At 50.1% G+C, this 27318-nt stretch overlaps 1 protein-coding gene across 3 annotated transcripts in view; it reads right to left on the reverse strand.

The window, feature by feature from the left end:
• The window catches only part of LOC119163028 (TBC1 domain family member 25), a 408328-nt gene that overhangs the window by 133338 nt on the left and 247672 nt on the right, over nucleotides 1–27318 (reverse strand). For all 3 annotated transcript variants that reach the window (XM_075882742.1, XM_037414918.2, XM_075882743.1), the window contains exons 3-5: nucleotides 12882–13030; nucleotides 4023–4108; nucleotides 3784–3972 (exon numbers count right to left, since the gene is read on the reverse strand). In XM_075882742.1, the coding sequence (XP_075738857.1) occupies nucleotides 3784–3972; nucleotides 4023–4108; nucleotides 12882–13030 (424 nt within the window). The remainder of the gene's footprint in view (nucleotides 1–3783; nucleotides 3973–4022; nucleotides 4109–12881; nucleotides 13031–27318) is intronic.

The following is a 27318-nucleotide window of genomic DNA, read 5'->3' on the forward strand; positions in this document are numbered from 1 at the left end:
GGGCCGAGAAATTCTGCAGTGCTGTGCAATGAAAATGGCACACAAATAATCTCATGCGGTGCTGGCGATTCTTGCACACACTTGGGCCAAGATGTCGGGAAAACCGAGTGGTGCGTTTGCCTAGCATGTCTAGACGAGCTGGTTTAGCATTACGTCGGTGCAAACGTAGCCGAGACTGATGGGCGAAGTAAATGGCATGTCAACGGTGCTGGTAGCAGCATTGGTGACGGCAGATTGCTAGCTGCTGTTGTCTTGTCTGTCGTGTATGCAGGCGAGCTGCAAATAGTGTGCGGAAAATGGACGTGGCATGACCAGTCGTAGTGCGATGCCGAGCAGTTGTTAATGAAAGCACGTCAGCTGTACTCGGATGTATAGTAGTGGAGAAAAGCGCGTATGCGGGGTGGCTGGTGAGTCGTCTGCCGGCGTATCCAGTAGGGCATACGTGGTCTGGTTTACGTGCGGTGAGCCAGACGGCCGGTCCTCGAGAGTTTCGGTTATGATTGCAGCATCCGGCTCGTACAGCAGTGGTAGGCGAGGGGCACGAACTTTTTTTGCGGTACACATCAAGGGTGGTGTTAGTGGCTGGTGGCAGGACGCGCAGAGCACCGAGGTCACTAGAATACAGCCTCGGGACACCGTCGACGCCGAAGCCTCCAGGAACACGGGGCTGATAGCAGAAGTCACCATGTCCGGGGTCATGGCAGACTCCAGGGCGTGCAGCGATGTAGTGGTCGTGGGGTCTGACATGTCACCGGGGTTGTGGGCCATGGAAGTCGGGCAGGACGTGCGAGTGGCGAGCATGCCTGGAAGACCGTCGGCCAGGGAAGTCGAAGAAACACCCCTCGTGGCGGACTGGTCGCATTCTGCCCAAATGTCGGGAACCTCGGCAGATGGGCAGTCGGGAGCAGGACTCACGTCGCTAGTGGCTGTCGTGGGGTCTCACGGCACCGAGGTGTCACGTGCCGTGGATGTCACGGAAGACGTGCAGGAGGCAGGCACGTGCGACAGACCTCCGTACATGGGCTCCGAGAGATCACTCCTATTGAAGGTGAGGGCAATTGTCGTGGGGGCATAGCCTATCTCGTCGGGGTGGCCAGAAGCAGGAATAGATGTGCTTGCGACCAGATCTGAGATGTTAGTCGTAGCTGGTGTGGTCACGTCACGGTCTAGGCAGGTATGAATGCAGGTTGATACCACCTGTTGTGACTCACGAGAAACCGGGAAGTCGTGGGTGAAGGGAAGCGGGCGGTAGATGAGGCCGGAGGAGGCCAGCACCGGAAAGCAGAGGTATTGTACGACTGCGGGCTCTCAAAAGCGGGGGTGGTCAACGTGGGCTCCTAGTTCTACATTCGCTTCATAACTGTCCAGGATCTACAGCTGCAGATCTCGCCCACCCATGTGTGTTGGTGCTACGCCCCCGATGGAACTACAAATCGGGCGATACGGAGCTGGTAAAAAATTCAATTACACTGGCATGTTAGCTCTGCACTGAAGAAATCCTGCACTAATTCAGTTGAAAACAGTTTTTCTGAGTAAATGCTAAAACTGAAACAAGGAAGCTAACCACGGGATGTCCGCTTAAAGGTTCGCAAGAAGCTCAATAAAAAATGAAAGAGATCCTGGTCATGGTTGTGACTTGGGTGAAAAGGCATAGCATTAGAAATTTGCTGTTCTTCCTTATATTCATGGTTTTGCCAGCCGCCTAAAAAAGGTTGCATCAGGATATGACGTACAAATGGTTATTTCTGCCAGGAACAAGTTATTCCCTTTATGTGCCGAAGTAGACAGACGAGCCGCCAGTCAGCAAAATGTAGAGCGAGATGTTATTCATGTTCCTGTGTCACCAGTGTTGTCTACTCAATACCTCTGTCATGCAAACGTGTATACGTGTGCCAAACAAGTCGCTGTCTAAATGATAGACTTTGAGAACATTTTCATTCCCTGAAAGGCCATTCGGGCTTTCGTCTAGGAGCCCACTGTAAGCGATGCGGCTGCGCTCCACTCTTCACGCTCTTCAGTGACACTTCCATGTTGTTCCAGCATCAGAACAAGAACGCGCGAGTTTATTGAGGCTGGGCACATTCAGAGGAAATCTGAGTCTTGCGACAATGTTTCCTCTGACAACATGCATGAACTTTACAGCGAGAGGCAAGATGAGGAAGATTCAGCTGAAATTTCACTGCTCACACACTTATGTTATATGGGTAATTTGAGATGATGAATCTGGAAGCACAGTTCTGGATGAATTCAAGCATAGTGGAAAGGTGAGCTTGATGAAGATCAAAAATGGTATTAGCATACTCTAGTTTAGGCCTGACGACTGCTTTATAAGCTATTAGTTTTGCAGCAGGTGCTGAAGCAAGGTTGCGACGAAGGTATTCAAGAACTCGATTAGCTGAGTTGGTGATGCAAATAATGTGTAAAGTCCATGTTAGATCAAATGAGATATGAACATCTAATTATTTGGTAGTGTTCATAGTTTCTATGGGGTAGTTGTGTAGAATGTAAGTGTAGGCGATGTAGTCCTTACGTCGATACAAAGTCATTAGGAAGATTTCGTTAATTTCTAGGTACGTTAGCTAATTTTCACGCCATTGCTGTATAGTGTTAAGGTCCGGCTGTAAAACGGAGGAATGTGAGACACTATTTACAGGGTGATACAGCACGCACTCATCGGAAAATAGTCTAATATTAGAAGTGATAAATAAATAAATAAATAAATAAATAAATAAATAAATATTCAGTTGTTAGTCTGCGCTTTTGTGTTCTTTTTTTCTCCTTCCGTGTTTCCGTCCGTTCTTTACGCAGTGACATTATGCAGCCCGACATATGATCACGGCGAGCCTGACGAGCAACCAACAGCCAAGCTGCTCTTGGGCGATATAGCAGCTCCTCAGGAAGTACCACCAAAAAAAAAGTGTACAACCACCAGCCCCACAGAACTTATAGCGTTCGCGAAAAACACTTTTAACAGCTTCGGAACACCGCATTTGCGTCAGCTGACTGTTGAGTCATTCGAACAAAGAGGAGACGGATGTTCTGTGTTGACGCTGGCCACTGATAACACCATCAGCTGATCCTGGTCAATCAACCAATTCCCAAAATGCGTGGGATCGGCCCAATTAAAAAAAGTTGGCCGCTCACCACATTGCAAAGTGCACACTGTGCCTCCTAAGCCATTCCTTTAAAGAAATCTGGCAAAGCTTTGGCAAGAACCAAAAGAATCACTGCACACGATGAGAGCTAAGAATGCATTTACCTGTAAGTTTTCATTATTATTATTATGTCAGATAAAAAAAGAAATTCGACCATCTACTGCAAAAGAAAACCATGTATAGATGCAAAGCAGTGCACGCTAACGATTACACTGGCCGCTACGTGAACGCTGGCGCTTATGAAGCGAAATTCAAAAAAAGACACCCTTGACTGCATTCCAAACGCGCAGTCCAGTGCCCACGTATACCGCGGGCTGGCCAGTTAACGGTTCTGCAGCCCGATCACTCGGTTTTACACTAGCAGACGCTGCCTGCGTCGGCCTTGCGAGATGAGAGAGGCAGAAGGGAGCGACAGTTTTGCGGGTGTCTCCATGGGCCGGCACCAGACGCTAGCATGCGCAGTGAAGCTATACGGAGGGACAGTCTTACGCAGGCTAATCAAGGAGCTGCTTCGCATCTAAAGGACCCTAAAACTTCCCATTTTTCCTCAACACAGTCGAGGCTGTTAAAAGAGACGTTAGGCAAAATCTTTGTACTATGCAGTAATAATGTTTGTGGTGCGACTGACCTTTCGAAGTGATGACTCAACTCCGCCCTTGTAGACAGCTAGCCGCAGTTCGCGCGGCTTCAGTAGCCGTCCCTCACCGTCCAAGTAGCTTCGGAACTCTCGGTCTCCGAGCGGGGCGACGCAGTTGTCAGACTCTTGCGAGGCAGCCAAGTTAAGCGTCTTCTGAAACCGACTCAGCGTCTTCTCCATCTAGACAGAAAAGAACATCAGCACTGCTCGCCCGGAAGCAGGCAGCGTACCTGGCTGAGGAAAGTGCCGGTAAGCGACGGCTTTGATGGTGCCTTGGCCATGTCGCTTGGAGTGACCACGTCCCATTCTGCAAGGCCTGCATAATATTACACAACCGACTCAGACAAGTTACCGCAATACATGCCGCACGTGGCGATAGTAAACGACACTCAAGTTAAGTAAGACCTAACGTTCAGCTACTTTATAGGAATTCGTTGTCACATTAATGTGCATGAATGCAAGACGCCGACTGTCAACTGAAATGGTGCGCAACGTCGGAAAGGCTCGAAAACGACCTATTATAGTAACAGAGCTGAGCTAGCTGGTAGGTAAAGCGACGACGATCGCCATGTCCTAATGAAAAGTGCCAAGTCTTAAACACGACTCGTATGTGAGTGTTTGCACGCTGATTCAGGAGGTGTGAGACGTGCATTGTCTACAGCATTCCGTCGACCTGCGGTAAAGAATATATTGGGCAATTTGGAAGGTGTATCATGATATTGTACGCGAGAACGCCAATTACTTTCCTACGAGGACGGGTGGAATTCTATTGATTCATCGCAAGGCGTGCATTGTAAGGCATGCGGTTGGAAGGGGTAGGAGCTGTCTGTGTGATTGCAGTGTGCACAATTGGTTGCTCATGTCGGTTTCTTTTTCCCGTTTCTTACGTAAAAATAAAATAAGTTGTCTAGCATCCTTTTTGTTCCTGTCTATTTTTGTTGTCTCAGTTGCTTCTGCTTTCTTTTGGTCGTGCTGATATTCCCACCATGAAAACACACTACAGCTTCTCCAAAGTCTGCGTACCACCAGCTATACTTGGTGCATCATCATCATCATCAGCCTGACTACGCCCACTGCAGGACAAATGCCTCTCCCATGTTCCGCCAGTGAACTAAGTCCCATGCTTGCTGCTGCAACTTTACACCCATAAACTTCCCGATCTCATCTACCCACTTAACTTTGAATGTCCCCCTCACCCACTTCCTTAATTTGGCAATCCTGTCAGTTACCCATCATGACCAGTGGTTATCCTGCCCACGTACTAAGTGCCCAGCCCATGTGCATATTTCTTCTTGATTTCGAGCACGATATTGCCACATTCCGTCGTTAAGTTCTGTTATCGCCCCGTTACACTGTTGGTAATTCTGAGCGCCAGCCCCGCCTGCAGTGTTCGAGAAGCATCAGGACTGTAGTAGATCGTTTTGTTAAGATTATGCCCACTTCCATAACATTACAGATTTTTCGGGAACCTACGCGGCCGATAGCGATATTGCTAGAATATTCCACGGCGCGTGTATAAATGCCGACGTGCTTCACCACTTGTCAATTGATAGACTACCGACGTTGTGTTCGCCGCTATCAGTGCTAGTTTGTATTGCAGTAGTCAAACCTTCAGTTTCCCGGCCACAAGTTCAGCAAAATAAACACTTTCATCTCTTACCTTCAGTCTGATCCATTCACCAACATGGAGACTCGGCGGCACCCCCGTAAAGCCGTTAACCTAGCCCACATGGCTGAGAAGACACCAACAGAAGCCACGAGCAGCAAACAAGCCGCTGGAAGCAAGGTCTACAACCAGACTACGGGCCTCTACAAGACACAACTCGGAAGACCAAAGCCATGACCTCGACTGCGGCAACGATGGAAACCACCGCGCCACAGCCAGCGATTGTGATGCAGCAGCCAAGGGAGCCGCCGACTTTTCCTGGGTCATCGTTTGAAGACCCGGAGTCTTGGCTGGAGATCTACGACCAAGTGACCAGCCTCAAACACGGCGACACAGAAGATAAGCTCTGTCACGTTTACTTCATTCTATCTGGAAGACAACTCAAAGACCTGGCTCAAAAATTAGTAGTCTGCACTTCAAACATTGGATATCGTCTACGGAGCATTCTTGGAAACGTTCACGAGTGTCGGTCGCAAAGAGAGGGCCACTGCTTTGCTCAAGACCCAGGTGCAGCTACCAAACAAAAATGTCACTATTTTCACGGAAATGACGCGCCTATTCCGACAGGCCGACCCCTGTATGACTGAGGAGAAGAAAGTGAGCTTCCTCATGAAGAGTGTCAAGCAAGAGCTCTTCACCTGATTGATCAGGAACCCACCGAAGACTGCCGCTAAATCCGCTTCGGAAGCATCCACAATTAAGAAGAGCTTCGAGATGCGGAAACGGCAATACGACCACACCTTCTCGGTTACAAGCTACGGTGCTAAGAACCACCGAACTCGCTGAGGCGATCAAAACGATTGTGCAAGAGGAGCTGCGAAAATTGCTACCTTCAGAGCAACCTCAAGCTGACTCAAACGCGGAACTGTGGCAGCTTGGGCTAGTTGGTATGGCATGACGATAGTTATAGCGCGAGAACAAAACGACGACACAGAGACGACACAGAGACAGCGCTCGTGTCTTTCGTGTCTTTCGTGTCCTTCTTGTCTCTGTGTCGTCGTTTTGTTCTCGCGCTATAACTATCGTCAAACGCGGACGTCGTACGCCAGCAGATACAATGATCTTGCTTTAGCGCAGCTCAGTTTGAGCGGAAAAGAAGAAGCTATACAACCAAGAAGTGCAAAAACAAACGACAGTGTCAACGCTAACTTCCAACGCATGTTTATTGCGTACCCTTATACCACATTATATAGCTCAATCCACGTGATGCCGCACACATGATAAAACCGTAAACGTGGGGCATGTCCCACGTTGTCAAGGAAACCTAATTGTTATGTGATCTCAGAACAACAATCCTGTATCAACGCTTCACAGCACACGCTCCAGAAAATTGAGCTTAGATAAGAGCACAGACAGCGTACTCACACACAGCTTTGTACAATTTGCCATAGCGTTGACATCCTTAATTCCCCGCGTCAACTGGTTACGACTGCGGCCCAAGATGACACTGGTCCAAGCATGGAGTGCATGCACACGTCTTACAATGCATAACCAGGAAACCACCAGAAGAAACATTGTTTTTGTTACATTGTAAGAGTCATCGCGCAAGCGGTCATTCACACACCTACCAGTCTGTCCTATGTAAACCGCGCCACGCGACAGCAATAACATGTAGCGACAGCTAGGGAACATTCAACAAACTTAGCTACATGCTTCTTTCCACAGATGGGTCGCACCTCCTTCTTGGGCTTCCTAAGCTTACATAGTCAACTTTGTCTGGAGCAGAGAATACTACGCGGACACTTCTTCCCCTCAGCGCTATCTTTTTCAAAATGGTATGAAATTTGATGTACATACGGTATGACACTCGTTTTCCCAGCATAGGGATCACTGTTGTTCTGCGGCCGTCCTCGTATACGTGGCCCATGCAACAGACACTCAGCTACCGAGGTGTCATACCGTATGTACGTCCAATTTCATACCATTTGAAAAAGATAGCCCTGAGAAGAAGTGTCCGCGTAGTGAATAGCCTGCCAAGAATAATCGCTTGCTTTGTCGTGCAAAACTAGCGGCCATAGTGTGATGGCATGACTTCATCAGCGCATATATAAAAATAACCTCGCAATCCCTCGTTTTACCAGCTTTCAATGCGCCGAATCGTTCTGCAAGAGAGGCGTTTTCGACCGCGGCTCATAGAACCAGCAAGTGCGTTCAAACGAACAAGAGAGACGAAGGTCAAGAAAGCAGATTGTGCTTTCTTGCGGTAGTTCATACGTCACTTCGAGTGGTACCATACCTTCCTCAATCATTGGCCGGATTTCTGCAACCTGCAGTTAAACACGAACTCAAGTACACTCAATAAAAAATTGTGTACGTAACGAAAAGGCTTGGGAACCTTCGTCTGAGCGAGCTTATCGGACATAACATCAAGACGGACGAGAAAAAGATCACTCAGTATGCGTTCAATGCACGATCCTATATATACCCCCATTTTCTGTAGATAAACAGCATCGTCCCATTCATTAAAAATTGACAGGAGATAAACGTGTAAAAAGCTCTGAAAAACGCTACTAGATATCAAGGCGTAATTCTGGAACCTTATGGCACCATATTCATCAATGGACTATTGCACTACATCGAGCAGGTTTTTATGAGGAATCGAGTAAAAAAGATCTTTGATGTCAATGGAAAAAGCTTGGTAAGCATCTTTTCTGCACGCTCAAACTGAGTTGCGCTAAAGCAATATCATTTGATTATGCATCAACTTGCCCAGTCAGGAGATACAGCAATCTCTGGGCAATTCTCAGCTTTCAGAGCCGCAGCTGCAGGCCTTGAGCTATGCTCCAGTGATGTGATCGGCGTCTGCCCAGAGGACCGGAGCCAGCCAGAGTCTCGGGGAGAGTCGAGGAGAGGAGCCGGGAGCTGCTAACAGTAACTTTTAATTACATTATATACAGGTAGCGCGTTATTACTCGATGAGAGCAGCATCATGGAAGCTCTCGACGGAAGTATGATGCGAGCTTCTGCGAGCTTGTGAGAACTTGTCAGAAGCGCCTCGGCACTCGCATTTCATGTCATGGTCTTCCCAGGATTCCCTGCAGAAAAAAACAATGGAAGCCAGGACAGTCCAATGAAGCTTGTCATCTTCACCTCCGCCTCCGAAAGAAGAAGGTGAACGCCGCCTCCTTCCTAAACCACGAAAGGGGGAAGATGCACGCCCAGTTCAGCCTATGGCGAGAGAGAAAACACTGCACACCACGCACGACACAGTACAGTAGGAAGCCATTGAGTCATACGTGGAAGTCAATTTCGTAGTCTGTTGCAGTGGTGAGCATGTGGCGCCAGGCAGACCACGAATTGTGGAAACAGTGGCATCAAGGCGCCACGGAGAACGTGGGAAATGCATCCACAGACGGTTGTCAGACGCTGGGCCCTTTGCCCAGGGCACCTTGACGACAAAGCAAGCCACCTCGACGGCCAACAACTCTTCCTAATCCGTCAGTCGGTCAGGCGTGTCCAAAGGGTTTTACGATGGCGCCGACGACTTGTGACAACTGGAAGAACGATTTCTCCGTTGTCGCCGCTCTTGGTGCATTTCTGGGAGCGCTGACTCTGAAGAAATCAGGGTAGGCACAGCCCAAATGTCTCATGCGACAAAGCGGCGTCGACCTGGGCAGGCCGATCACAACACCAGCAACCCGCACTCAGGCCCCCCTCCGCGCTCACGTCATGAGGCCGCACCGCCGCAGTTCCACCGCCAGAAAACACCGCCGCCCCCATCGTTGTCATACCACCCGCCAGCCGGCCAGCGATACATGCCGAGAAATACCGACGCTTGGCGTGCTCCAAACCACAGCCGACTATGCTAAGGTTCCTACCACTCGGACTTCTCGATTTTCCACTTCTGGCAACCCACGGGCTGCAACAGCCAGCCAGATCGCACTCGTTTTTCTCGAGCTGTTCCGTGCCCCTTGCGGCGCACTTCAGGTCGGCGTTCGTTTTTCTCGGGTTTGACGGTTCTGGCGACCTCCGGGGAGCTCGAGGGGCGCCAGACGCTTCCAGGATAATTTAGTCGAGGAAGCTCTCTGGAAGGTTTTGGGTAGGTTTAGGGCTAAGAGACGCTGAAAAGATACATTACGCGCTCGCCACCATCTTTGTGAGGACTCGACGAATTACAATGTGGGCGCTTGAGGACTACACCTTTGCTTGTCATTACGCACGGCGTTATCTTTTAAAGCCTGTTTCGCCGTGCGAGATGAGGCGTTTACGAGTGGCGGCGAGTGTTTGAAGCAACTGTTCACCGCTTTTGTTATGTTTCCCGTGAAGCTTCCTCCTGTCCACAACGCGGCGAACCTTGCTTGCTAACTGCGTCCTGCACATGCCTCAAATGTTATGTACTACACGTTCGTACGCACACATGAAGACAGCTCTGGAGGGTTTTTTTTTTTCGTAGTACTTTGTGGAGTCGCGTCTGCTTTCTGTGCACTTAGCGCAGACGATTGTGGCCGAACTAGTACGCCCCATCGTATGATTGCGTGCATAAACCTCTTAAAACTTCCCTCTTCGATCGATCTTCAATGGTGATGGCCCTGATGGTGAAGGCCATAGATCACGACTTTTGTTTTTAACGCGATGCTCGCTGGTCACGAACGGCATGCGAGAGCACTTCGATCTATGGCCAGCATATGTGGTATGTTATTATACGCTACGACGCGTCAACGCGAGAAAAAAAAAACGAAGATGAATTCAGAAATGTAGACATCTTTTCACTGCCTATTCCATCGTCGGCTCTCCCTTTTTTCGCCTCTGCGTAATAATGCCGCGCAGTGTCTACGGTTATGACCTAGTAGGCCAAATGAAACCTGACAAACATTACATTTTTAAGTGCCACTTCGAACTAAAAAGCAGGCACAGGCAAGTCCCAAAACGGGTCGAAAACGTGTCATGCAAAAGTTTAGTTTAGATACGATGCGCACTCGTGGCACCGATACCTACGCATGTCTTGATTGATTGATTGATATGCCAGTTTAACGTCCCAAAACCACCATATGATTATGAGAGACGCCGTGTTGGAGGGCTCCGAGAATTTCGACCACCCAGGATTCTTTAACGTGCACCCAAATCTGAGTACACGGGCCTCAGTGGGTACGACAGAGGCGCCGAGAGCATGATTCTAAGGGTACATTCTTACACCATTAGAAAAAAGTTAGTAATCAGTTAGTAAACGCGTGTGTTTACTAGTTTCCGGAACATTTTACTACCTTCGTGGCGTACTTTTACTGGCTACCAGCTAGTACAGCTAGTAATTTTAGCCGTTACTAACCAGGGAACCTTTCTTGGTGTTTTTAACTAAGCAACAACTAAGCCACCTACGTTGCCAAATTGACCGTAGATGCCACTGTACATTTTGCCGTAATGGTGACATTGTAAGCAAAATTTAGGCAAGCTCTAATTTTATTGACTACCCTGAAGTAGAAGTTTCGTGCTACGTAATGACACACACATAAGTAAATAGAAGGGGACATGATGATGCATAGAAAACAAAAATTATCATATAAATTCTGTGACTGCTAACGAGTACTTGGTGTGCGGTTCCAAAGCAGGGGTATATATAGTCTTCAAGCTGCTGCTACAGTAGAATTCTGTTATATCAAGTCTTGAAGAATTGCTTGTGCATGCATTTGCATGGGTTTGCTCGTAATCCGCTCATATGAGTTCTCATACTCATATGAGCATATAATCATGCGAGTATGAAAATAATATGCCTGTGTGGATCCATATGAGCATATCATACGCTGATATGAATTCATATGAGTATATGAGATGCACATATCATCATACATTTGTGAATCTGATTTCATCACATGATCAAGTCGTCGATTCTCTATAAGTATGTTGCTGTGCTGGGCAGTTATCCCAGTATAGTCACATGGCGTAATTAAGAGTCATTTATATTATTGAGAGCCATGTCCATTCGTTTTTTTTATCCTATGTTTTCGTAATGGAATGGTATTATTATGGATATGCACATGAACATTTCACAAAATAGGCGTAAACCTCATTTGCTGGAGTTACTAACAATTTAGTTATGAACTAATCCCTTGAGTCAGCAATATTCACTTACTAACTAGGTAGTAATTTTAACTACCCAACCACATACTGCCTTTACCCAGCTTGTTAGTATTTGCGCTAGTGCTTGTTACGAGCCCAACAAGGTAGTGACTTTCACTAGGGTTACTTTTACTAGCTGCATTTACTATCTGGCTAGTGGACCTGTGACAAGTAACGGGCTTGAACTTAGTGAATATGCCAACCTTTTTTCTAAGAGTGTGGAAAACTAAGAACAGCAACTGACGAAGTTGCGGTTGCTGAACGACGACTGATCCTGCAAGCTCACAGGCCACTCGATCATTTATAGAATTATTTGATTATAAATTAACGGTGAGGTCAGACGCACTGCAGTTTCGCCAGCTTGTCTGCGATCGTACAAGGGTGAGCCCACATAACACAGATTATGGTCGAAAATTGGGTGTCATGACCCCTTCAGCACATGTGTCCTGATGCGGCACCACAAAACACTTTCAAAAGAGTCAGAAAGTGCTGGTGAAATTAGAACTAATGTTGCTATATTGCAGGCAGCAACAAGTAGGCCATTTCAACTTTAAAGCACCCAAATATTCCTCGCCCTCCAGATGGCAAATTTGATAGTTGACAAAACTGACGGCGGAGGGAAAGAAAACCACTCGGCGGCTTCATGGGCACGAAAACATTCTCAGTAATATTTGTACTGTCCGTTATGAATTGACCAAATAAAAAACACATAAGTCTATGTCTTCAAAAATAACAATAGTATACCTACGGTCTCCATCAGTGTGTTTACTTTTTTCCTAGAATCGTGTAAGGAGGAGACACACCGCTTGCAAAAACCGTGTCATATGTCGGTCACCTGTCTTGTTATAAACACGCTACGAATGTGCTCACCAATGCATACGCCAAGACTTCGGCACAATAGCACATCTAGTGGTGCAGATCTACTACGGCCGCCACACCGTGCTGCTTGATTCAGGCAGCACGCTCATAATTATTACGGCAGTATGCGAACATGCATAAAGAAAAAAGACAAAATGCTCACGGTTCATATTAAAATTTTCCAGTTCCCTGTGTAGCCTCTAGCATGCTCGTTGAAATTAAAAAAGAGCAAAACACTCATATCCCTGAGACAAAGTTGCATTCCTCCACTAATAATTGAGGCATTCGAAAAAAAATTGCGACAGGTTATTTCTGAAACAAAAACCTCTGGTAACCAAGTCATTCGAACTTTGTTTGCAAAACTACTGAAGGGCTTTTTCATGATCAGTTCGAAGTAAGTTGTGAAAAGATCGCCAGAGTATAAATAAAACCACAATGCAACACTGACAGTGTTTCTCGTATACAAAGTGAAAATTGTTCATAATGATTTCAGAAACAGCAAACAGTTACACACTCTTGTCATATGGCTTGGGCTCGACACGCAGTTTTAGGCAAGGCTCGGAGGAGCTCAGAAAGGCAGCGTCCAGGTCCCAGTCAGAGAGCAGGCCAAGGTATGTGTCACCTCCTTCATCATCACGTGCCAAATAGCTCACTGTGAACTCCCTGCAAAAATTATGCAGACACTGCTTCAATGCGATGCCGAACAAAACAATGAACAAATGCAAAAGTCAACACCGTTTCTCCAGAAGGGGCAAATTAGTGAGTGCGCTAGGAACGTGTTCCAATATCATATGTAATAGAACTGCAACATTACAAAAAATTTGTAGTCAGAATGAGCCCTGTCTGGGTGCTGCGGCGTGGCTAGGTATATATGAAAACAGCCAGAGTGCAACAGCCAAAATAGTTCAGAGCAGTTTTTGGAGCACTAAAGTCCAAATTTGGAGCAGCATAAAAACGAAGTCTTACATTTATAAAAAAAATATCCAAAAATCATTCAACACTCCCTACATCTTGCACAGTGAATGTGATCCCTGCTATATCAATAAAAGTAATATTCTAAACTACCCGTTACAACAAACAATGATCAAGTCCAAACTAACACCAATGTCACCAGTCAACTCTTTTGCGATCCTGGGAATTAAAATGTGGATCTCCCAAGCTAGTGGTTTTGAGATTCAGGATATTCATAAAACTGAGGAGTAGGAGTGTCGAAGAGGAAAACACTGGAACATAGCATTCTTCATTTTTTTGGGCTGCAGAAATATCATACAGTGCTCCAAATTATTGCCAGTAACCGTTTTTTCGATGTCAACGATCATAGTAGTACTCACAATTCTGCAGCGTATACACGCATGAGTAATTCAACAAACTGTGTACCTCGTGACTATAACATTAACAGCACATTCCAAACCTTAATACGCTTTTTCGCAGGCACTGTTGTGCAGCGGTGAAAGTGGTGACGTTCTGCGCTGTACAAGGCCAAGAAATTTTCTAGACACTATCCCCCCCCCCCCTTTTTTTTTTCTCGCGATCGGGTTACCTTTATAGGCGCAACTCCGCTCGCTGGCAAGACGCGTTCGAACAGATATTCGACAGTTATTGTTTAACGTTAGCGTGATAGCAAAGGTTAAGGGAATGTCGTTACCATGGAGGAAACGTTCATAGCGGACAGCGTCTCATAGTTAAGCGGGATAGCGTTTACGTGCACCAGAAGGCAAGGTGGTGCCACCTGTCGGAGAGTTGAGACTTAAGATCAGTGAAAAAACAACAAGAAAACGAGAATTCTGTTTATGTCACCACGCAAAGCATTGTTACAAGTTTATTTTAGTAATAATGAAAGTAAATAATCATCACCCACACATCAAACGGGAAACATTTGATTGATATGTGGGGTTTAACGTCCCAAAACCACCATGTGATTATGAGAGACGCCGTAGTGGAGGGCTGCAGAAATTTCGACCACCTGGGGTTCTTTAACGTGCACCCAAATCTGAGCACACGGGCCTACAACATATCCGCCTCCATCGTAAATGCAGCCGCCGCAGCCGGAATCAAACGAGAAATATTTGTGTTGCCGATTTGTTTGTCATCGATCTTGTAGTTAGGCCTAGACAAGAACAAAATGGGAAGCTGTCTCAAAAACTGCGCCAACTTATTCGTAATATTCGGTCGTCGAAGCTAACTGAAGGCAAGCGAAGCCACTTCAAACAATCGTTTGCTGCGAACAAAGTGAATCTTTCAACAACTACGCGAAAATCACTTCCGAGCGGGCGTCGAAGAGAGCCACCATGTTTTTGGAGAGCTAGCCAGGGATGACGCGAGTGGACGTGCGGCCCGTCAGCTCCGTCAACTGTTCAATATTTTCGCAGACCCAAAGCCTTGCCAAATGAAAATAGTTTCCTCGTGTTCCTAACGTCAAGAGGGACCAGCGGAGACCACATTTATGCAGGTAAGACAAATTTTGGAATTTCCACGCCAACTTGAAGATCTCGCCACTCGGACGCAGCGCGCAGCCTCCTTAACGGGAGACACGGCGCGGCTGCTCGCCGGCGTCTCCCGACGATGGCGGCTCATAAGATCGTTGAATACGACCCCACATCAATGCAGTGGGCCGAAATTCAAGTATCGGCAGCCGAAGACGACGCCCCTACTAAAAATGAATGCCTCCAAACATTGATTCGCCTTCATCAGCAACGGCAGGCACGACAAGATCCGAAGATGTCTGCAAAAATAATGCCGGCCTCTCCCTGCAAAAGCGCGTTCAACCGACGCCACCTCAGCAAAGGGCATCAGTGCCCTACACTCTCAGGCAAAATTACCCAAAAAGGAGTAACGGGGCCCAATAGGCACGGGCGATGAACGGATAGACCGTTAAGGAGCAACCACAGAGGGAAGCGTGCCGCGCGAAACCACTTAGTCTCCAAACACGCTCCAAAGGGACGAACCACCCGGGGATTGCAGGCAGCGCAAAAAGCGTTGCCAAGGTGACTGGCCGTCATTCTCCTCCTCTGCTGGCTCAGTCTTTCTCCGTATTTTGCTGGCAACGGTTCACGTTGCGTCGCGCTTGGAGTGCTCGACCACGGCCGCCTGGATACGACGATCTTGGAATTACGACGTGTTGCTTGTGTGTACGCTTGGATGAGCGTGGGCTGCTCCCTTTGCATTTCGCTGCACCCAAGAAGTTTGGAGCAAGTCTCTACACGTCACCACGCCGCACTGTATATCTCTGGCTTCAGGATAGTCACGACCAACACACGACAGCAACAGTTGGGAAGGCCAATATGGCGGCCGAGAAAACAGCAGGCCTACCGGATATATACTTCAGTCCGACTCAGGGCAAAAATCAGCGCTGGATTCTTAAGCAAGAGGTTATCATTCTTTATTCTACTTTACTTGTCGCGTGTGCGATACAGATCGCACTTGCCGGCAGCGGGCTTGGTCGTGTTGTATATCGCACGCACGAAAGAAATGCATCGCGAAGGTCAGCTGCGGCGTCAGCAGTTCGCCTGCACTTTGCGACCGCCTGGAAATTGGCCGCCATTGCCGTCGGCCTCCCGTGCGCTCGCTCATCGTGTGCTTGCCTGTCTTCGCCGCCGCGATGAGCTCCGGGCTGACGATATTGAGCTGAGACCTAGTCGCGGCGTTGGGAGTCATTGAAAACACGTTGCGTGTTCTCGTAAAGAGCTTGGTTGTAGTATGTCACGCGCTGTAAGTGCACCAGCACGGGCTGGCGGGGCTTTCGCTAGCGTCGGAACTCACTGAAAATTGGTCGACAATACAGTTGGCTTTCCCGTCAGTCGGTCGCAAGCAGCTCGGCGCCGTCCGTTGGCCACGGTGGCGGACTCGCGTTTGCGCGCTGCACTCGCTCGAGTTTGTGGAAAAGGGCCGCATTACCGTCGATTTCTTCGGCACTAGCTCCAAACCAGCTCGGCGCTGTTCGTGGCGGCGGCCAATCGTACGCTCACTCTCCTGTTCAAAGTTCACTGGCGGCAGACACTCTCCGTGCAGCGCCGTGTTTGATCTCACGTTCGCTTGCTCGAGCTGAACGACGTCGCTCGCTTAGGACTCGCCGACTAGTTAGCAGCACGCAAGGTCAGGGAGTTGCAGCTGCGGCCGCCGCTCCTAAGCTGTTGCGCCACGGGGATCGAAATGAGTCTTTGACGACGTGTGACATCACGGTGAAATTATTACCATGTCATATCTGACGTATGTTTCCATTTCACCTTGCACGTATTTCTCATATGCATTTGTATTCATCCTCTGACACGTGTGACTCACTATTTTACATACTTATTGTGCAGCCGTAGGCACACACCGTGCTGAAGAATGTGTCGCTGACGTCTGCGATGCATGTCAACCGTCTCTTTCGTCAGAGCAGCTTCGAACGGACTGTGCGATATGTGAAGGTAAAGTTGTTTGTGTGTCATATTTTAACCCTTGTTTCTATATTAACGTGCAGGTATTTGTCATATGCGTGCATCTTCATCTTCTGTTACGTGTGTCTAACTATTTTTTACTACATTATTGTACGTGCAGCGGTGGGAACAAAACAGACAGAAGGCTGCGTGTGCTCGAGTCTGCAATGCCTGTCATCTATCGCTGCCGTCGGAGGAGCTCCACAAGGAGTGAACAAGATTTGATAACGAGACTGGACTTGTGCACTTCACCATGAATTCACTTTAGAGAATGGAGAAAGTTTGTGTGTACGTAGAAAAATAAAAGATTTCGGTGTCTCACTTTTGTCTTTTGTTGTTGCCGTGACTGCGAAAGCAGTTACAGATGGGTGGCTAACTACTTTTTTGCGTGTTCTTATCTGCGCGACTTGTTGCTCACTGCGAAGAAAAACAGGCGAAAAAAGTATTAGGCCTGGCGGAAAATAAACAAAAAACAATGTTTGAACTGGGTACAAAAGTTCATCCGATTGAGGTATTTGAGTGGATCAACCGTTCGTCCGGCAAGGTACAACTGTGAGGACAAACCGTTGCCCGGTACGGCGTAAATGTGGGTATTAACAGTTGCCCTATAAGGTGCAAATGTGAGGACTAAACTTTAGTCCTCTGAGGTGGATTGTGAGACTAACGGTAACTCACTAACGTGTAATTGAGAGGACTAAATGTTAGTCACTTGAGCTCGTTTGTGGGGACTCACTGTTAGACCCATTGCGGTTAGTCCTTAAAACGATTAATGGTTGTGGCAGCCCCATTAGTCCCCAAAAGGACGAACCACACACTTTTTTAACATTTCGCCTTAGAGTGTACCTTAGTCTCAACGCAACACACTCGCGCGGTGGCGACCGGCTCAGGCGCCTCACGTGCGCTCCGAAGACATGATAATTTTGCTTAAGCCGCGTACTACGCTAGACATTCGGAAAGTGTTCCGCCACGGGGACGCTGGCACCGCAATTGCCGGCCGCATCACTGGAGTCACTGCCGGGGACCTGAATGTGTGGCCTATTTGGGAAGAAAATGTGTTGGTGTGCACTACCCAAACACTGCGTGTCGCCGATCAACTCATCAAGGACTTCGATTTGCGAGTGGGAGAGGCATCCTACTCATTTAGAGGTCATCTGAAAATCAACGGGGAGGTGTGCCACGGCGTCATCTCTGTCCGCGAAGATGAAACATCGGAGTCCCTCAAGTCCGAACTATACTGGCGCGAAGGTGAAATTGCATTCGCCCGGAAGGTCGGGCAATCTCCTGTGGCGGTAGTCGTTGGAAGAAAGCTACCACGCTACATCAACTGTGCGTTATGGTGCAACGCTACAAGAAGACGATTCCCGCGTGCTACAAATGCAGCACGGTTGGCCACTCGGAAAATGACCGCTGTCACCAGTGCGGTAAAACCACAGAAGACGTTTCTAGCGCCGCGGCTCAACACGAATGTCAGCTAATATGTCTCCTCTGCGGAGACGGTCATCTTACAGGACCCGCTGAAAGACGCGTGCGCTTCGCGAAGTGATCGGACGCGACACCCATTGGCTCCGTCGATTTTCGGCTGGAACTGTGCTCTTTTCAATGTGGCTGCTCTAAAACTTGTGCGACTGCATCTGCAAAGTCAGCAAGGTTCTGTAGACACCAATCTTACTCAGGTGCGCCCAATTTTCGGCCACTTCGAGCAACTTCGCATCACGACGTAGCGAACGAGCTAAGCCTCACGGCTGCGGCTCCACCGCTGCTGGATGCGGAGACGCCCTCCAGTCAACTCCTCAACATGGCGCTGCCTGAACAACGTGGCTACGACCCTACAACTCTGTCGTGGTCATATATCCCGACAAATCAATCAGACGACGGTCCATCCACTATTTCGGCGGAGCAAGCCGATATTTTTCAACTTGTCGAGGGTCGGCGTCGCCGCCGAAGAAACGCGGAAGGAGCGTCTGCACTGAAAACTCCTCTCAACAATTCAACCACTGGAGACGGTCGCGCTCCATCTCCTAAAGCTCCACAAAAGACTTCACCAGTCTCCAAGTGGACGCCGAAACCAACGGTCAGGATGAATCCTGGCGACTACGTGATCGTGCTCAAGCCACGCATCACAGTAGCCCTCAAGACAGCGTTTCAACAAGGTGAGCTCGACGCTGCCATTTCCCAACTAATCTGAAGGCAGCACATGAATGACATCACCATTTCTCCCCATTGAGAGCAAAACATCATCATCTGTGGCACGCATAATAACGAGGTGGTTCAGAAACTGCTGTCGGACTTTCAAATCAACACCAGCAAAGGACCGCTGCCGCTTCGCGGTCACCTCAAGCTCACCAGTGATGTGTGTCGCGGCGTGATTTCTGTGCACAACCTCGAAACCAGTGCGTCCCTGAAACACAGTGTGCAGGGTCGTGGTGGTGAACTAGTCTATGCGCGCAAGTTGAGGAACTCCAACGTAGCTGTGTTGACTTTCGCGGGAAGGAACGTTCCGCGTTTCGTCCACTATAACGCAGAACTGACTCCCGTCAGGGAGTACAAGAAGACAGTGCCAGCGTGCTACCATTGTGGCACACTGGGGCACCGGGCGGATATCTGTCCCAACCCGGTCACCGAAAGATACAGCTTTTGTGGCCAAAACGTGGGCGCTGGTCCTGAGGGGTTGGCCCCCACGATTGCAACCCAATGTGCATAGTTTGCGGGGGTCCGCACCTCACCAGCTCCCGCGAATGCACTGAAAAATTCATCAGGCTTCAGCAACCAGGGTGCAGGACGTCGGGGACCCCAACAAAACCAAAACGCCGGTCAAGTGGCAAAGCGCCAACCCCTGACAAAGCATCAACGGCAACGCTACCACCTGGCGCGGCGGAATCCCCAGCTTTCGGCATTCCATCTGGCAACGCTGCACGCAACCAACCCAAGGTAGAGAGTTGGGCGGAGGTCGCCTCCTCTCCACCTTCTTCTCCCACAAGCACTACCGAAACACAAAAACTCAGGCACGAGCTCGCCCTTTTACGATCTCAAAACGAAAAACTAGCCAGCAAACTTGACTCGCTCAGAACCAATCCCACTACTCATCCCTCGTTGAGCGACGAAGAGGAAAATACAACCGACAGGGAGATTCCTACTACTGTAGAGAGTCACGTCGTGGCCCTGGAGACCCAGGTGAATGCAATAGAAACACAATTGGCTGACCTCCCCAAAATTATCCATGACACCGTCGCGTATCAGATGGAGACTGTCATCACACAGGTGACACAAACTGTAACTCACATTATCAAAAAGTGAATACAAGACAATCCACGCGTCCTTAAGCGCGTAGGGCCCATTACGGACGTTAATCATCCCTCAAAAATTAACGAAGTAACTCCAGACGAGTCTGACTTTTCTGAAGGCTCCAGCACGTCAGCACAGGGTGCTAGTGAACTGAGTAATCTTCACGACACAACCCCACCCTCCATATCCGAACATGGCCCCCAACCGTAGGTCGCGAGTCAGAGCAACTCAGCCGTTGTTACTAACACAGTGGAACTGCAGAGGTCTCAAGAACCACAAGAAGCGGGCTCATTTCCGCCTGTATCTTAAGACCTTTGAGTTCCTCGTTGCCGTGGTTGCCCTTGAGGAACCCGGCACGGACGTCAAACTCACAAATTACACTACATTTCAACACAACCCGGCAACATGTATACTTGTTCACAAGCAATATACCGCCCAGGAAGTCACACTCCTCACAACACCGCCTTTCCCATACACGATGGTGTCGGTGCTGCCCATAAGGCGATCTGACCTACCTGTTCATATTTTGAACATTTACTGTCCCCCAAAGCTTATGAACGTCACGTTCAGCGCAACTTTCACACAAGCTATGCAGGTGGCAGGAAGAGACACTCCTGATCGTCGACGACTTCAATGCCCCAAGCAGGTTATGGGGTTACCCGCGAGAGGAAACGCGTGGAAGGAAGCTTGCGGAACATCTTTCAACACTTGGACACACCCTCCACACTGTACCCGCCAGCCCAACACGTGTAGGCAACTCTGTTCAACGAGATACTTGCCCGGACCTCACAATTACACGCAACATATGCCATGCCGACTGGCTGAACACACAGGACAATCTCGGTAGTGATCATTGTGTATTAAACACAACCGCGTACATGCGTCCCTTAAAACGCCCACTTACACAAGCTCATATCCCAGACTGGACAACTTTCCGCACCTCTCTACCTATCGTAAACCCTCTCCAGTCGGGATATGACACCTGGTCTAAATCACTGACGTCTACACTGAAACAACACGAACGGCTGATACAGCTCACGAAAACTCAAACGGACGTGGACAACCACCTCCTTCATCTTTGGCAGGCCCGCCGCGGCCTCACCAAACGATGGAAAAAACAGAAACATAACAGACGCCTCAACAAACGCGTCCTAGAGCTCACGGAGCAAGCTGCGGAATATGCTGCTCAGGTAGCCGACACTAACTGGGTGGACAGGTGCAACACGGCTGCACGCCAGATGTCTGGTCGCAACGCGTGGTGCCTGTTTCGCGCTCTCATCGATCCAACACAAACACGCACGGAAACTCAACGTCCCTTACATAAGGTCATGCACAACTTTACAGGAACGACAACATAGCTGGCACACACGCTCAGGGACCGATACCTGTGCACCACCAAGGACCCTCGGACGGCCGCATACTCTTGCGCAGGCAAAAAGAACACGCAGTTGGACACCCCGTTCCAGCTCCACGACCTCCAGGCGGCCTTACGCAAGATGAAGTGTCGCACTGCACCCGGGCGTGACCAGGTTACGGTCAAACTGTTGGTCAATCTTCCCGACGCAGCCTACGCCACGCTCCTCAAATACATCAATAAGATTTGGGACGGAGAAACTCCTCTCCCTCTTGAATAGAAATCAGCTCTCGTGACCTTCATCCCGAAGGCAGGTAAACCTATTGACGTGGAGAACCTTCGCCCCATCTCCCTCACGTCTTGTGTCAGCAAGCTGATGGAAACGATGGTGCGCGACAGACTCTTCGAGTTTCTAGAAACGCTGCACACTTTTGCGGACACCATGTTTGGTCTCCGCCCTCAGACGTCAGCCCAGGATATACTTCTACAGCTCCACCATAACATATTAGATCCTGTTTATTGCCCCCACAATGACAAGATAGTCCTGGCCTTGGATATTAAAGGGGCATTCGACAACGTGAAGCATGAGGTAATCCTTGACCACTTCAGTCAGACCAACTGTGGTTATAAAACATTCAATTATGTTAGACCGTTTCTTACAGACCGTCAAGCCTACATACGCATACAAGATGAGGAACATGGGTCTTACGTCATCGGCTCGAGGGGAACTCCTCAAGGCGCAGTACTCTCCCCCCTCCTATTTAATATAGCCATGCTTCATCTTCTCCCCACATTGGCTTCTCTACCAGAGATACATCACGCTCTTTACACGGATGATATCACGATCTGGGCCACGCAAGGTAACCCGAGTCACATGGAGTCATGCCTGCAAGCAGCAGGGACTGTAGTCGACGGCTACGCAACCTACTGCGGACTCCAGTGTGCCCCGGCTAAGTCAGAATTTGTGCACGTACGTCCCTCTCCTCAGGACACAACTCAGCTCCATATCAGTCTTCCCTCGGGACCGATCCGTGAGGCCAAGGAAATCCACGTCCTTGGCCTCTTCATACACCACCAACACAAGGCCGACACCACAATAGCCAAACTTCGCATGGTGGGAGACCAGGTCGGCAGTATGGTACGCCGGGTCTCCAACAATCGGGGCGGATTACGAAGCAGGGATGCAATGCGGCTTGCCCATGCTTTCGTAACGAGTAGAATATTCTACTCGACTCCCTACTTGCACCTACGCAAACACGAGGATGATCAACTTGAGGTCATCCACAGTAAAGTTATCAAGCGGGCTCTCGACCTCCCTATCACCACGTCCAACCAGAGACTTCTGGACCTAGGCGTGGTGAATACCTACCGGAAACTTCGAGAAGCCCACCTCGTTAACCAATACACGCGCCTTGAACAGACCCATTGCGGTCACCGCCTCTTGGACCGAATACACATCAAACACGATTACTATATTGAGGAACGGGTGAGAGTGCCAGAACCTTGGAGACGCACCCTCCGGGTCCGACCACTTCCCCGCAACATGTCCAAAGAAAACCACAGTGGTCGCCGCCAGGCGCGCGCGGAAGCGTTTCAGCGACACTTTGGTCGAAAGGAACACGTGTGCTAGGTGGACGTTGCCGGCCCGCACCAAGGGGGGTGGTATACGGCCGCAGTCATACACAACACAAACACCGTAAACGGGCTCACTTTCAAAGCCTACAGCACCACACACGCGGAGGAGATTGCCATCGCTCTGGCTCTCACCTATCCTTCTTCTAAACATATTATCACTGACTCACGAGGGGCCTGTCGGAACTATCAGCTAGGGTGGGCTTCGCCACTTGCTCAGTGCATACACGAACCTAGCTGCCGATACGTTAATCCAACTGCGCGAAATCTGGTTTGGGCACCCGGTCACCAAGGACTCGGGGTAACGAACAGGCCGATCAAGCCGCCCGCGCACTCTCTTCCCGGGCTATTCTCTCTCTTCCCTGTCTTTGGAAGCCTACTCTCGATCAGACAACTTGGCCCTTTCATTCAAAGATATTACCAATTACTACAAGGAGGAGCACCAGCGCTATCCAGACCCTTATAAGGGACTGCATCGCGCTGACGAGCGCCTCCATTTAAAACTGTTTACCAATACTGCACTGTGCCCGGCGGTGCTAAAACATTTCAATTCATCCTTTGATGGCACGTGCCAGTTCTGTGGTGAGGTGGCTGACACCTTCCACATCGTCTGGGCGTGCCAGTCTAATCCATCTATCCCCCCCAACCTCGACCCCACGAGAGAGGACTGGGAGGTGGCCCTGCTCGGCTGTCAAGACCTGAAGGCCCAAGACGCTCTGGTTCAACGGGCGGGGGCGGCGTTGCTTGCCAATGGAGCTCCGGAATAGAGGTTCCACCTAGTGCTGTGAGGGTAGGAGGCCAATAAGGCCCCAACCCAATCACCTCTCTGTAACCATTTAATGGTTATTAAATGTTTCACCACCACCACCAGCTGCATGCAAGGGGAAATTTCGGCCTGCCCGGAAGTCTTCACGACCTCACTGCCAGCAACCTGACCACCACAAGGAGCAGACACATCATAGCAAAGGGGGTCAATCACCTCCTGAAAACAGCAATACAGGTGCCCGCCTTCGGAAGGAACCGAAACAAAACCTCAAAGGCAGCCGAGATCTGAGACCAGGGTACCAGAACAGCTGCTGCTATGAACCCCAGCGAATTCCCTCCAATGGAACAGTAACAACACAAAGAGGTGAGCGGCTCCGGAGGGGTCGCCTTCCATCCTACCAACCTTCCCCACCTTACACCTCTCGAACTCGAAATGCGAAGGAGATAGAGCTCCTTAAAAAGCACAATGCGCAACTATCAGCGAAATTCAGGCCCCAGAGGAAGGCACACTTTATAACTCCTGTCTAGAGTCTAACATGAAATACCCCGAAGACACGGTGTCAGAGTGCACGGCGAGCACGTCTGTGTCCCGTCCCCAAACAAGCACAAGTGCTAGAACTCTCGCCAATCATGAGCGGCGCCGCCCTAACATTGAAAATTAGCTCCAGGTCATGACGAAGCAGCTGAAGCACATTCCTGTTATGATCCAGCAAGTAACTCAGCAGGAGACACATCAGGTCACTACACAACTTAAAAGGACACTGAAACACTTTTTTAAAAATCGAGATTATGACGTCATGATACGTCGTTTCATGCGGCGAACTCGAAAATCAAGTCGAAAATTTGCATAAACCAACGCAAATAACTTCATTTTGCCGAAAACTAGCAGCAGGCACGGCAGCCGCCATCGCAAATCTCGCCGTGGCTGTGATTGTCCGAATCTTACTGACGTCATTGTCAGGAAGATGAGTACAGCTGACTGCGCTCTCCGGCAGTCAATGCCGTGTTTATCTATTGAGGCGCTGCGCCGTGCTCACTACCGGACTGCAGCAAAAATTAGGCGCCTTTTCCCTCTTCTAACCACTACCACCACCACCACCACAATCTGTTGAAATCGGGCAGTTGCTGTAAGTATGGCGAACTGTGAAAGTCGGACAAGGTTCGCTGTACATCCGTACATGTTCGAGCCGGTCACCACTTTAAGGGCGACGACTGAAGCGGCACAGGAAAGCGAGTCTCCACCAGCAACCTTCACCCGCGTCGGAAACATAGACTGGCATGTATAAGATGCCTGCCACTACGCGCGGGCAGCGTGCAGAAACATCAGCTGGAGGTCGCTCGCGAGTTTTTCTCCGGGACAGTCGCATTTTTTTCGCTCCTCCCGTGTGTTATTTTCGACGCCCGCTTCACGCCTTCGGGCGCACAGCCCTTCTGAGGGCTTCCCCTAGTCATGGGCCCGCCTGTACTTCGGTACCGAGCTCGGGCCAACCAGAACCTTAAGGCTGAGTTCCACCCAAAGCAGCAAAAGCTTCAGGATGCGTCTTCAACACCGACACTTCGCGACCGACGACCATGACCGTCGGCAGCAAAATCGCAAAGCTCGCCTTCGGGCGCGCGTGAGGAAGAGCGCTCCATCGAAGCCGCGCCGACTCGGGCAAATCCCTCGGAGACGGACGAATCGTCCGCCTCTAGTTCTTCGTGGGAACACCAAACACCAGCGTCGTCGTCACCAAATAGTCACGACACGACATGGGAGGAAACTGGCGCCCCCCCCCAGCTTCCGCTTCAGCTCACCAACTCGCCCCCCCCCGCTCAACTGGACACCGACCCAGCTCCTGAGCCCGTCACACAGCCCCCGACGTTTCCTGCAGCAGTGGGAGAGCATGGCGGCACCATCCTTTACCGCCCAGTTGGCAAGAAGGCCAACTACCTCGCCATGACCCGCGAAGCCATCGGTGCTTTCCTCTCCGGCTTCTTGGCCACGCGACACGTCCGCGTCAATTTTCGGCGCAAAGTCGTCGCTGTAGACATCCAGCCCCTCGCGGATCCCACACCCCTGCTCCACGTGAGACGGATCTGCGACACCCACGTCGGGGGGAAGCTCCTCGTGAGAAACAGCTGCGTCGGCACCGTCTATGGCGTCGACGCAACCCTTGACTTGGAGGAAACCGTGGCCAGCCTCGACTAAGCTGTCCCGGTCTTCTCCTGCGTCCGACGAGGCAGGTGCCTCACGACCACCTTTCAGGGCACCATGGTCCCGCCGGTTGTGGCCCTTTTCAAGCCCCGCCGGCCTGTCCGCCCTCGCCTGCCACAGCCCCTCGAGTGCGCCCGCTGCGGCGGTTCCGGCCACGCCACCGCGACCTGTTCGCGGGACCAACGCTGCCTCCGCTGCGGGGGAAGCCACGCCAACGCGCCCTGTCCCGCGGAGCGCCCTCGCTGCATTAACTGCAGTGGCACGCATCCGGCTAACGAACCGCGCTGCCCTTACTGGCAAATTCAGCGCAAGGCCGCCGTCATCATCGCCTCCTCGGATGGCCCCGTGACGCGCCGCCAAGCACTGGAGAAAGCCAGAACCGCTGTCAACACCATCGACAAGCGAGTCAGCGCAGAAGTCGTCCATGGCCGCTCCTTTCGGGGCGCTGTCACCTCCGGTCGTCCATCGGCGTCGGTGCCTCCTCCTCGCTCTCCTACCAGTGCGACTGCTGCAACCACAAGTCCCCCTTCGCCCCCTCCTCTGGATTGCCCCGACTCCGGGGCGAACCCGATGGACGCGGTGATCTCCGCACTTGTAGCAGCTATCCGCGCAGTGATGGTGTTCCTACACCCTGATTCTCCGGTTCGTGGCCTGTGTGTGGCGGCTACCACTGCACATGAGGCAATCGTTCCGGCGAACTAGAGCGACGGGATTCACACATCGAGTTCCTCGGAACTCTCACCTGTGTGTTCGGCTAAACATTATTCTTCTTTTTTTTCCTCCTTTCTTTTGGTTGAATTGAACTGTTTTTTTTCCTTCTCTCTCGTGTTCGGGCTATCCGCCGTTGCAGTGTTCTGTGCCCCACTGCATTTTTTTCAGCAAGGTCAACAGGACACTAATCTCCACTTGGTTCGTCAGTCGACCAGAGGAGACCACCGAGCACATCCTGCTTCAGTGCCCCGAACAAGGATTAGACTACGGATTAGACTGCGAACAAGGATTAGACTGCGATGTACCCCGAACAAGGATTACACTACGGGACGCACCGGCTGAGAGCCAAACAATCTGACCATTTCCCACGGGGGAAACCGTGGGAAAACCTCTGGTGGGCAAGTCGTATGACAACACCCCAACAGGTTGTCACTCTCGCTAGTTGAGGGCCCTCTCCTAATTAAAAAGGGGTGGGGTCAATATATTTTTGGGGCCGAGTTTCCATCAATGAAACGCGCATGATTGGACCCATGTAGAGGTCTCTTGTCCCCAAGGAAAAGAACGAGAAGACACGAGGGGGATTTAAGCGCAGGATTTT

Source organism: Rhipicephalus microplus, unplaced genomic scaffold (assembly GCF_043290135.1).
Source record: "Rhipicephalus microplus isolate Deutch F79 unplaced genomic scaffold, USDA_Rmic scaffold_13, whole genome shotgun sequence".
NCBI classification, from domain to species: domain Eukaryota; kingdom Metazoa; phylum Arthropoda; class Arachnida; order Ixodida; family Ixodidae; genus Rhipicephalus; species Rhipicephalus microplus.